The sequence below is a fragment of the Melopsittacus undulatus genome, chromosome 1, assembly GCF_012275295.1.
Source record: "Melopsittacus undulatus isolate bMelUnd1 chromosome 1, bMelUnd1.mat.Z, whole genome shotgun sequence".
NCBI lineage: Eukaryota > Metazoa > Chordata > Aves > Psittaciformes > Psittaculidae > Melopsittacus > Melopsittacus undulatus.
In genome coordinates, this window is record NC_047527.1 from 134,533,899 (window position 1) to 134,547,579 (window position 13,681).

General features: G+C 38.7%; 1 protein-coding gene across 3 annotated transcripts in view; it reads right to left on the reverse strand.

Annotated features, from left to right (window-relative positions):
* LOC101881764 (ubiquitin-conjugating enzyme E2 E1) overlaps nucleotides 1–13,681 on the reverse strand; it is a 44,165-nt gene that overhangs the window by 6,835 nt on the left and 23,649 nt on the right. For all 3 annotated transcript variants that reach the window (XM_034067798.1, XM_005152817.4, XM_034067805.1), the window contains exon 4: nucleotides 832–964. In XM_034067798.1, coding sequence (XP_033923689.1) covers nucleotides 832–964 — 133 coding nt within the window. The remainder of the gene's footprint in view (nucleotides 1–831; nucleotides 965–13,681) is intronic.

Genomic DNA, 13,681 nt, shown 5'->3' on the forward strand with positions numbered 1-13,681 from the left:
ATGCTAGCAAGAACAGTCAGTTTCCTTAGTTTAGGAATTTAGCTTGTATTAATTTTCCTGGTATGACCAATTACCACTGTCTGCTGAGATGGCCTCAACTATGGCAAGTTGTTCTATACAGCAGACTAGACCAGTCTGAAGAAGGGGTGGTCACTGGTGTTTACCTCATCAATGCAACTTTTAAGTAGAAAGTTAAACATGCACATAAATGCTTTCAATACAAGGCAAACACGAAATGTACACACAACCACCTCTTCTTGTAACCCAACACTCTTCCTCTGGCCAAGTACGTGAACCACAGGATAACATTCACTTGCACTGGTATTTGCCTTGCAGCACTGGAACATAACACTGGAATGTAAGAGCTTCACAAATATAACACACCTACAGAAAAAGTCTGTACTGTACAAGTAGGTGAACAACACAAGTATCCAACAAAACTGAAAAATTAAATACTACTTTAGTGGCCAAAACATATATAACTGTTATGCTTATGGTAACTGAGTGGGTTGAGAAACAAGTATTGATATCCTTTCTCCTCTCCCCAAGTTTATTTGCTTTTCAGTTTCTCAGTCCTGTACTGATGCTTGCACTAATTGTGTAGGTCCTGTTATAAACAGAAGCAGGGAAAAAGAAAGCAAGCTCTAAACAGTGATCAAGAGGATGTAAAATTAGTTAACATTAGCTAACAGAAAACAATGCAACGTCTGAAGTAAGCTTAAGCTTGTTCTTAGAGTGTTTTTCAAAAGGGCTGCATTTCATTAACACCATTTGCTAGTCAGTGGTCTGCTGAGTATTCATGGCTTATAAACTCAGCTATAGGTCTCTTACCTTTGGAGGCTTGAAAGGATATTCTGGTGTAAATGTGATGTCAAGGAAGAAAACACCTCCTTCATAGACTGAACCTGGAGGTCCTAGAATGGTTGATCTCCATTCGTAGATGTTATCGCCTTTGGGGCCAGCACTAAGAGACAAAAAAACCAAATGGTTTAGGGATAGTACCACAGTTCAAATACATATGACCTCTTACATTCTTCAAGTATGATATGGAAGAAAGTTTCCAATGTTTAATTTCATACACCACCGGAAGTAAAGACGCGGATTTGAAGTAGATTAAATGCTTCCAAAAATCTCAGAAATCTTACCTAGGCTTATTAGTGCTCCAGACTGCTTAGAGACTGCTGAGAAACTAGAGGTGGGGTATGGTTTTCAGCCTCTTTCTCCTGACGTTTATAAGAGCAGCATTGCCCAGAACTACTGCTAAACATGCTACACAATGTCAACAGGAAAGTTTTAAAGAACAATTTCCTACTGTATTTCAGGAATGACTCTTCCAGCTCAGCCTTTATAAAACTGTACCCCAGAGAGCACCCTAAATAAATTAGGGACTTGTATTGATTATTTTTAATACTGTGTGTTCTTTAAAACAGCTAAACCAAGACTCATAGTATAATTGAAGGAAGCCAAATACAGGATGATACTCTTAGATGTCAAAATTCTCTACACTTCCATCATTTTGCTACACTGATTTCTAAAATGAGGTCACATGAACTCATCCCATTGATACTGTTTGTATTGTGGAACTGTTTTTGTAACGGGAATTAAGATCACAATGTCAAATTAAAACAGCACTTTCTCAAATCAGCTCTGTGTAACTCTAGGTTCTCCCTAACCTGCCAGCAGCTCACCAAAAGCAGTACAAATTAAAGGTGTTGCAGAAAACAAATGCTTGCTTGTTGGAAATTAGTTTTACTGAGATCCTCAGACACATTCTGCAGCATACCATATGTCACGGAGCATTTCTAAGTACAGCTCAACCTGCAGAGCCATTAATGGTTTAGGACTCCATTGCTACCTCTTCCTTTCTCTGCTGCTATGGTAGTATTTTATCTCTAAGATTCCAGAGCTGAAAAAAACTCCCTTTGCATAGAGGGAGGTGCTGACACAGCTTTTTCCATCATGGATGTGCTATGACTTCAGAAATCTATCCTTGCTCTGTAAGGGGCTGGATTTTAACATACCTAATACAAAGAAAACCAGCTTTGCTCTTCTTTCTCCATTCTTCTAACAAGGTTAATGTAAGACAGAAGGATTAAAAAGAAAAGGCTCTTTTCATATTACAACAATCATGGAGCAGTATTACTTGAGAAGGAAGGCAATCCAATACATTCAATATATGCACGACAATATGCATTTGATTACTGTGAAGGGAACTGGAGTAATTGCTAGGTGTTAGTAACAGTGTTACAAATAGAAACACAATTAAAAACCCATGAATTTGCAATGTAGCAACAGTGATCAGAAAAATGCTTCCTTCCCCCCCCCCCCCCAGCTCTTTGCAGTGCTGGCAAGCAGGGGAAAAACAGGGGAGAGAAACGGAGCTAATTCTGTTATCAAACTGAAGAATTTCTTTTCAGATTAAACTAAAAATAGAAGTTCTCAATATGTTGGTGCTAAATAGTCCAACAACAGAGAGACTATGACTAAAAGCATCCTTCCGGGCAAGGAAAGCATGTAAGAAAGCAGTAAAAGGAGACAGGTTCTCTGCAAAGTGACACACTAGCCACCAGGGAAAGATTTCTTTCCTTAGAACACAAAACCCCACACAGTGGTACTAAATTAAAGTAAAAGCCAGTCCCCCTGAACACTCCCAGCATCCCACTCCACCTTAATGACTTGTCCGTGTCCTATGCCGGTCTATATATTTGGGCACTCAGTACTCTCCAGCTGCCACTTGTGCATTAGACTGGAAGAGAGCTGTATTTTGACAGGAAACTCTACCTCTTCAAAGACATCAGCTTAACTATGCAACTTACTGAAAAGGACTCTCTGGGGCACCCTTAGCCACCACTCCAAGGAATTACCTCTTTATGTACGTATCAGCAACCTACTGACACGGTACCATTACTGCAAGTTCCACCATGATCATCCTCCCCTCCCTCCCCTAAAGGTGGAGCTACTGAATAGAACAGGTACTTGAGCTTTGTTAGCACCATTTACTGTTGGAATTTATATCACGAGGACTGCCAACCGGGAGCACTTCAGCTCTCAAGAAATGTGATGCGCTATTAGCATCGAGTACAGCCCCCGAACCAACAAGAGATATTGCAACATTTTGCAGTTTATTTCCAGCTTCAGCCCAAAGGACTGACAATAAAAATATCTTACAGTTAAAAAATAATCTATTATTATTTGTGATAGTCTTTGAAATCTCTTGTATCCTATTAGGTTTCCAATTAGAGCTATCGTTGCACAAAAGTAATATACTGCTAGACCTCTGTATTAAGAGAGTGCAACATCTTTGTAAGACATCAGTAGGCTTTAACAGTGATGTACTAAGCTTACCTTTTAAGCTTTACATACTTCAATTAACAGAGTGAAACAGCTATGGATGTTAAATTTTTATAAGAAATCAACGTTAATATGTAAAGGGAAGGCAAAGAGAAAGATGCAAGTCAGCTTCAGAGTGCAATATTGCTTGGATTTAACTTAGGATTAGGTAATATCAAGCAGCTCAAGAAGACCTAGCGCTTAATAGAAAAGTGTCAATTACGGACCACAGAGGCATTAACTTTTGGTGGAAATACAAAAACTGTCAAAGGTTAAAGATTACATTCTTTGTTTAAAAATCCCTGCAATTTCTGCTTTAAAAAGAAATTCACTGATGCGTAGATACAAGGTTCACAGGCACAGCTGCTGCTTTGCTTGTGTGTCACCACTGCTCAAATTAAGTGTCTAGATCTAATGCAGCATTTTGAAGCTGTCCAATATATGACCACTGGGAAGACAATTTCAACCAATTACATAGAAATTGTTTCCACTGCAAGACAAGAGTATGAGAGCAGCAGCTTTCTGTACCGAGCTCAATAGCCCACAACCTCTTCACTTCCACAGACAGTAATGAGACAAAAACCAGTAATGCAGAGCAAAAGATGACATCAGAAAACCTGGAAAAATCCCAACCCATCATTATCATACTGGGCAGCATGTGTTACACAGCAGTGCAACTGAGAACCCTCTTCCCTGGAAAAATGGTGATATGCTTAGCGAAGATGCGCCGTACCCCCCATAACAACTATTCCTGATCATTCCCAAGTTGCTGTTGGGCTTCTCCACTGGACAGATGTTACGAGGATAACGCCCTTAGGAAACTACCCAGTGCGCAGGTAGTTTCTGTTAAAGGACTATTTAACTTTCCAAGTCTACAAGCAGCAGTCTGAATCCTCCTGGTAAATGCGAGATTGACAGAAAGCCTTGGCACAGGTCAGATGAAGCTCAAGGTTCTGCCTGGGCCAAGTCCTACCCAGCCTTTTGTCACTTTGGAAAAACCTTATCTTCCTCTGCCTCCCTTTACTGTCAGGTGCTATGTTCTTTTCAACTTAAAAACCAAACAGGTAAATTAGAAATGCCTGCAGCAACAGCTGGGGAGCAGAATGATGCCTATATAAATCTGGTGCATGCTCAGATGCCATGCAGTATTGAGCAACTGTAAACATAGGACTCTGTCTCAGAGATTAAGTGTTCAGGAAAAGACACACAGAGACACACTTTTTCATGTATTGAAAAGGCCAAATGACAGTCTGTAAGAACAGCCAGCCCGTGGTTTTCCTGTATTAAGCCAGCGAGAAACAACCTACACCACAGGCCTGAATTACATGATACCACCCTGATACTTTGCACACACTAACTCAGCTCCCTCCCTCTGCCCAGGCATCCCTGGGCAAATCACTCCAATTATGCATATGCCACAGAGAGAGGGCAGGACTTTTTGGTATTCACCACATGTATTTAATGTACAAAAATCCCTTGGAACACACTGCTGGTACTTTCCAGGAGAATGACTGAAAGAGTCCAGTTTGTCAACTTGCTAGTACGTTTGGAAACTACCTAGTCCTTTCTAGGAGTTCACCAAATGATAACATAAGCTTTTCCTCTACTGACAGTACAGCCTGGTGAATACCTCTTCTACGAGATACAGAAAACACACAACAGCAGATCACTGTAGTGATAAACGAATCAGAATCAGTTGATGCTGCAGTTAATATTGTGACATACCCAATGCAGCACATATTCCTTTTAACAGCTAATTTTGCAGAGTAGTTTAAAAATGCCAGAGATGTCTATCCGCCAGGGTGATGGGAAAAAAGGCAATTGCATGGTATGCTGAAGTAAATAACAGTTAATGAAAAACTAAAATATGTTTCAGTTCAAACCGCAAGTAACAAAACCACAAACTCATACTCCAACTACTCCATATCCCCTAGAAGCTATTTTCGAGGGTATTTTGCCCTGAACAGGAAAAGCCTGATGCATGTAGCTAAGCTATTTTGAAGTTGCACACTTGTGGAAAATAAATATAATTTCCAGAAACACTGCAGACATGACCTTTTCCAAGGGACACAGCTCAAACCAGAAAGCAAACAACATACTAAGAGCACATGGGAATTCCAAGGTGGCAGAGAATCTAATGATCTCCAATGTAAAGCTGTGCCATTAAAAGCTGACAGCAACACCAAGTTTTTGTTGTTTTATTTTGTAGCAAACAGCAGTGAAAGCCTGAACATGGAATGACACCTTGGTGATGTACACATCACCCTACTAGGCAGCTTTAGGAAATACTGAGTTGAATGTTTGAAGGTCTCTTTTTTTCCTTCTTTTATTTTTAACCATGCAAGCCCAAAATGCTTTAGAATTTTTGACTGGCAGGGAGGCAGCATATTGTTCTGGTGCACACTGATTTTCCCTCCTAATCCACTCCACTCCTGACCTCAGGGTAAATATGCTTTCTTTTCTGGTAGTCCATAAGTGGCTCCATGCTGAGCTTGCTCACCTGCATTTTTAGGCTGAATCTGGCACAGAGATTGCAAAGCAAGCCCAGAAATCCTGGCTCACTGGGGGAGGCAGGTGTAGGGTCAGAGCAGCTCTCTAGCTTAGCCACTGAAAAACCACATACTTACAAAATCCCTTTGTCAAAGAAATTTGCTCTTCAGATCTTTAAGCAAACAGTGTTAAAAATGAGAATGTCAAAGAACACAGTTAAAACCAACTCAACAAACAAGAAGCTAATCCTTTGACTGTAATGTCACTTCAAAACCTTCATATTAATGCATAGCTCTAATTTTAGAAACAAATTGTCACCTTCCACATATGCTTTAGCTACCAAAATATGTTATTATTGTTATTACTGTAGCACTGAGACACTCCATTCAAACAGGACCTCACTGTGCTTAGCGTGCTACAGTGCAATCCAAAGACTTGTGTACGGAACTTACACGGGTTTTTCAATTGTAAAATAAGCATTAAAACCTTACACAGGTGTTAGGAAGAAATTCAACCGGACAAGGCAGAAGTAGTTAAAAGGATACCCTGGGTGATCCATTTAATTGCCATTTTTCAGACAAATAATTTAAAAGTGGGATATCATTTTTTTGTCTCTCAGTTTTAGTCAAAGCTTGAAAATGAAAGTAAAAGAAAGAAAAAATCACAACACAACAAAACTCCTGGGCAACCATGCAAAGTTAAAGGTAATACACTGAATTACCACATGACTATGTGAATTGGAGTGGTACTTTTTACCTGTGTCATTATACACAGCCAAGCTGCTCCTCTGAGTTAACGTTAGCTAAAACTGATGTATTGACCGTAAGTGAAATGCCTACGATTTCAATGACACACACATGGAAAAGACAGCAAGAGAAAAAGTTGCAGCTGGCTTTAATCAAAAGATAAGAAGGATCAAATGAGAGAGAGGAGACGTAAGCAAGCAAAGATGGAACATTCTATTGCTAGAGAAATCCAAACGATAAAGTTGAGAAAACAGAGCTTAATTCTCCTAATGCATGTTCAGGGGCACAGCTTTCATGCACAAAGCAATAAATATTACTGTTTTTCTTGTAACTCATTGAAGGTGCAATATTTTCTGCCTTAAATAACAGCAGTCACAATATTATTGCACAAGAGTAAGTCCTTACAAATCCCATCACATTTCTAACAGAGAAGAGCACGCACAAAATTTCTGTTCTAGCATCTGGGAAAGCTTTTCCCCTAAGTATCAGACTAATGTAAAACTGGGGAGGGGAGGTTTGAAGAATTGCACATATATTGCACAAAGCTTAAACTGGTGGATAAATGGTGCAGCGAATTACATGCTTACAAGGAACTAAATCACTAAATAACTGATAATGGAGCCGATAAGGTGCTATGCAGGGATTTATGAGACTTCAAGGAAATCTGTTTCAGGGGGATTTCTTTGTGGAAAATAAAAAACAACCCAACTCACTAGGTTTTCTAGTTCACATAAAAAATACTTGGCAATAACGTCACAACAACCAAGAGCCTTATCATTGCCAAGATCTCACTCTTTACAATTACAATGGGAAGAGAAATGCCCAGGAGTACTTGCAAATTCAGGACCATCACCTGAAATATTTCAGTCTCTGTGAAATATTACTGTGAAGTTACTCCTAAAGTACTTGGTGAAAAGGCCAACCCTCTTGAATAACTTCTCTGTAGGGTTTGATTTTTAAACCAGGCTTCAAGGATTTAAAATTAAATCTCAGTTAACAGGGAGGTCAGAAGGAGACTTATGATATTCTCAAGAGTGTGCTGCCATTTTATGTAGTTTAAAACAATAATCACTTCAATTTAGGAACAAGTCCTCATAAAGAGGCTCAAGAGAAATTAATCCATTTAGAATTGGTTCCAAAACTGAAAAGAAATACAGCTTGCTCAGCTCTCAAAGGCTTATTGTTTTCCTTTGCAGAGGCTTCTTCCTAGCCTTCTCCACTCCAAAGCACTGGAAGTTTGTCCCACTACGTGTAGGAACATTTTCAGTGTTTAACATGACTGCAGAGAGACTGTTTCTGCAAGTCTATGACTTCAGTATGTACAGTATGCAAATACAGAAAATGCCAAACTAAGTAGTCAATTAAATGATTTGCATTGTGTGCAAATCCATTTTCTTTTTCTCCTCATAGTTACAGCTTGACACCATGACCAAAAGTTAAGTAAATTAAAATGCACTGGCTTGTATTTGACCTTGCATCTCCCATGAAACAATACCCTGAACAAGAAAGAATAAAACAAATTAGGAAAGAGTAGAAGAGAATCTGACTTGCCTAACAATTAGCAATGACTTACTTAAAATGACAAGATGATGTGATGGTAGAAACTGTGCTCTGCCAACTTAACCTTGTGTTATTTTTACATGCTTCCTTCCTGCCATTTGTCAACTGGACTATTAGCTGCCAGCATGGGGACAGAAATTCCTTCATATCATCAGACCTCATTTCCAAATTTAGTATTTATGGCACAGATGTGTAACTTAAAATTGGTAAACAATTGGCAATTTCACAAATGCACTGTTTCTGCAACTACACCATTTACTTAGGGCCTCTTCACATTCCAGGTTTTTGTAAGTTGGTATAGAAATATAACTAGTAAACCTATTCATTTCTGTAACTAATGCTTTCATAAAGCAAACATACTCTTCAAGTGGTTGCCCAGCATCACATTGAGTCTTTTACTTAAAGACAATAAAAGAAAATCAATACTGTTAACAAACATGAACGCTCATTACCTCAGATCTGGTGTACCCCTCAAAAGAAAACAAAAGCTCTGCTTCCTTCTGGCAGTTGTTGGAACATAGTAGGTTCTTCAGACACAGAAAAGAAACTGCCCCCTCTGACAACAAAACAGTTCAATGAAACCCACTTCCCCCCAGAAGCAGCCCTAACTATGCTACATTAAATGATATGGGGCTCATCCCTAAATACCATACCTTATCCACTAAGGATTATAGAAAGCCACCCCAATTAACCTGCCATTCAGGAACCAAGCTGGGACCTATATCTGTGTTTGTCCTCCATGCCCATCTCCTATTCTGTCCCTGCCAGTGTAGGAATACAAAAGGTGGTCTCAATAAATGGGTAAAAGAAGCCCAGCACATCATAAATATTTAGGCACCCTGTAGCACATCAATTGTAAAACTGCTAAGTTTGGACCTACGTAATCTGGAGGCTTCCATCTCTTCAAAAGTCACTTGCCTTGTTTGGGGGAAGGGGGGAAAGATCCCACCAATTTGCTAAGTCTACCTATCCAGCATTGAGGTAACAGAATGGACTGGTTATCTTGGACTTTATCATCAGTTTGCCCTATTGATTTAATTATAACTCGCAATTCTGTAGATCAAAAACTGCATATGTTGAATAACGCACATCAAAAGGGTAACAGCAGCTACAAACCACCTTGGAAAAACTGACCCCAGAATGTTAAAGATTATGTGCAACATTTGGCAAGACACCCCTGCTATGCCGAAAATTGAAAGCATACAAGACTCAAACTCCTCAAACTACTAAGGATGCGGTTTTTGTGGCTTCACCCAGCTGTGTCTTTGAGCTAGCTCTCTTGCTTCCATGGGGAAGAAAAGGGCTATTTTAAAGCCAGCAACAATGGGTTGCCAGACTAGAGACACACTACCATTTCCCTTGTACTGAACTACAGGAATTCTGTTTAAAGGCTAATCAGAACAGATGATGCAGTGTTTTAAGACTGCTGGTTTATATGCAACTGCAAGCTTTCAAGAGAACATGACCTAAAAAAAACCCCTGCTTATATATCACATATTCCAAAACTGATCCACCTGTCCCACCACCTACCTATTACCAACTTCCCCTAAACACATGCTACAAATTAAAACAAATCCACCAGGCAATCAACCAGTAGAGTCTCTTTCCCATTAGAGTCAACATCACTTAACTAGAGAACCAGGTCATCCCTTTATCTTGGCTTCACATCATTATATTGCTTGCCATCAGCATACCAAGGCTGATACCAGTAATATGCTGCAAATCAAAATATAGTATGTTTTGAAGGATGTATCTTAACAAGGCATGAAATCCAGAGAGAAAAAAAATCTGATCTGTATGTCTTTCTTTCTTTGACTACATGAAACTCTCCACATTAATTTCCTTTCTTTGCCATTCAGTAAATAAACCAAGATCGCTGCATTTGGAATCACCTACTTCACTGTAGGTGGTAACAGCAAAGTTACACAAAACATGGAATACCAAACCAGAATATGGATACTCATCTCAACATAAAAACAAATTATTCCCAGTTATGCTGCGCTATCCAGAGCGTCTCCTTGCCATTTTCACAGTTCTGAACTACCATCAAAGCTGCTTAGCAGGAAAGGAATTTGAAAACCCCGCCTTTGAGTTCTGAAACTGACATGCACAGACTGGAAATTTTATTTGAGATCCAAGATAAGAGCTTACTATTTTTTAAGTAAAACAAGATTATCTACACTAATACAGCACAGCTGCCAGCCAGCGACATAGCAGTCACTAAAAACTGTTTATATGCCACTGCAAGTTGTTCTCATTAATAACAGTTGCAAACACAAGCCAGTCACAATAACTAATCAGCATTTCTTGCAGCAGATACATATGTAAATATTATTCTGAAGCTGACATGAGGGCAAAAGCTTGAAAAACAAAACAAATCTTTCAAGGGATTTAAACCCAAAAATAAGCTTTGGATTCTTTGATAGTGTATTCACACGTGTAAAGACAGCCTGAACAGGCATTTGTGGTAGCTTCCTGCAGTTTAGTTGTCCTTCCTTCGCAGACTGCCTTTTTTTCTCCAGAACCCTATTTGGCAATTAACACTGAGTAACTTCCCCCCAAAGAAAAAGAAAAACCCACATCACTGACTTTCAAACTTCCTTCACTTCATCACGTTTCTGTCTGGAATTATCTCTTGAACATAAGGAAACATTAAAGGCAATGAAGTGCCAGGCAATAAGAGTTTCAGCATAGGGCATTACATCACTTACACATGTTATAAAAAGCACACCACATTCACACACATAAAAGCCAACATGGGTGTCTGCTCCTCCCTCATGTATACCAAAGAGAGCCGTCTTAGCAACAATGTAATAATTGGAAAGACAACATCATGAGTGGCAGGTAAGTGTGCTGACAGAGCATGGATGTAAAAGGGAACTGCCAGAGAGCATGGTGAGTCCAGGCATCATCAACATCACCCTTGGTTCTACACAGTTTGGGAACTTTGCTCCTTCAGCTGATCATGTTCAAACTAAGATTCAGCCTTTCACTGTCATGAAAATAAAAATAAGCATGGTAAGTTTACACTGAAATCAACTGAAAACACTGATGTTAAATAATACTTCAAGAATGTTCCCATGATCTGGAGGCACTTCTAGCCATCAAAGAATGTATTTTCTTCATGAACCCACTGCACAATTCATGAAGTTCAGAGAAGTTTTTTTAGTGACATTTAGTAAATCACATTTCTTTATTGGATGGTGTTAATATTTCAATTGGTAGCAGTGCTAGCACGAGATCGTCTGTTATGTTTCCCAGAGACATGAAGCACACCTCACAGAGCAACGCACACCTCACAGACCCATGCAAGTGTTTTAAAGACAGCTGTTTACACTGTCTAACCTTTTAACCTGAGCATTGTCACAAGTGACACCTTAAGGAAAAAGTGACAAGATCAGGAAAGTGACAAGATCAGGAGGCAGTTCCTGGGTATGTTTTGAGAGCTGTCATCACTGCTGTTATGCAGTAATCATTTCCATACAGGTGGCAACAGAAAGAAAGAAGCATGCCTACAGAACTGTAACACTGACACAGAGATAGATGTACAGCTTGCGCCTCATTTTACAGTATTATCTTTTTGAAGAAAAACTAAACATGTTACTTCTAATTAGGCACAAATAGGAAATGGGCATAATAGCATACAGTAGCATGACAAACCACCTGGAAGAAGTGACAGCCTTAATACCCACGCTTGATGTAATTTTACATACATAACAACATAAGAAGAGGAATAAATCTATCATTAGCTACAAATCATGGATTTGGGGTATGAAGGTAGGGAAAAGCACTGTAAGAACAAAGAAAAATTATTTGCTTTCAGTCACTACAGCTTCATTCACTTTGATTTTCTCACTAAAAGGCATTTCAAATATTCCTTTTCGTGAAATAAAGATGTTCAAACAGCAGTATGCTTACAATGGAAAAATATTTACACTATTTGCACTATGCTAGAAAATCCCTCAGGCAGCCTAGGCAATCCCACCGGAACTCTCAAGGTAAAATAAAATACAGAAATATCTCTATGCAAGTTTGTATGTCCAGATTGCAACTCAGAAAGGCCAGTAAATAAAGCCCTTAGAATACACACAAATCGCCTTCTTAATAAATCTGCAAGAATGGACAAATTCCAAGGGCAGCTGGCATTCCCATCATTTAAATAGACTCCTAGTAATTTTTTGGTTTATATCTGGGTTTTAATACAATGCAATTAAAAGTTATGAGAAGACAACCGACAACTCTTGTTTTTCCCAGTTAAGGCAAACTAACTGAAAATAGTTCTTTTCTGCTGAGCATATGCCTGTCATAGCAGAGTAAAATGGATCACAAACAAAAAAATCATCCCAGTGGTAGGATGATTAACACAGTAGTAAACTAAACAATTCTAAAATGACTTCTTAATTCACTCTGTATAAAAGTATGTAAACCCGTATGTAAACCCATATGTCACACACGTAACTTAAAAGCCATGAGTTAATAAATACTACAAACTTGAAATCTGATCAGGCAACGTCAACATTAAATACCAGAGTAAGACACCAAAGTATGTGTGCACTCGTTTTCAGCTTTAAAACCAATTCTTTGAGACACTAATTTGATGAAACCATTACAGGAAATACTTTTGTAAATGACTCTAAAAGCTGCTTTTGTCACACATTTATACATATATATGTGTGTGCTTCATAATGCACAAACCTTCCTAAAAAATAACTCAAAAGACTTTTTTCTACAGATTTTTCTCCTATAAAACAATGTTAAAATAAAGCTCAGCCCACCCATTAGTATAATAGAAGTAGTATTGCTACAAAGACTTCGATCAGAGGTCAAATCGAAACTGTCACAGAACTTTGTTCTAGTGACTCTAATAGAGTTCTAGTAGAGTTCTTTGTCACAGAATTCTACTAGCTTATCAAAAGAAATACAGGAAATTACCATGCTGGATCTGATTCAAAGTCCACATATTCCAACACCTTGTGTCTCACTGGTTTCCAATGTCAAATGGGGCAGAGATATGCATTGGAAGGCTCATGCCAGGTCTTCTGCTTTCCCCTACCTTAGCAACATCCTCAAAGGTAACTGACTGAGCCTGCAAAATAGGCAAATATGTTTCCCTTCTGAAATAAGGGAAATAAGATGCAGCAATTCTGTCTGGTTTTGCACTCAACAGAAGTTTGAGTATTTTAGAAGCTTGCTAAATTCCTGGCTTCAGCAATGTAAAAAATGAAATAAATTAAATTTCTCTATCTTTTAATCTCATTCCATTTGCCTTTGTTCTTGTATTACAAGACAGAGGAAGATACGCTTCCAATCTATTTTCTCTAGAGAATAAAAATAAGGAAAATAAATATTCAGTCTATTTTCTGAAGGGAACAATTCCTGTCTTCACGTAAGAATTCCAGTTTCTTTTTTAATAATTTTGATCTCTCCAAACTTCACATACTTCTCCAATATTCTTTTTGAGACAGTGAACAGCATTACACAAAAGTTGATGGAAAAGACAGTATTTTATATGCATACATATTAAGACTTTTTCTCATTCAAATACCAGAAAAACA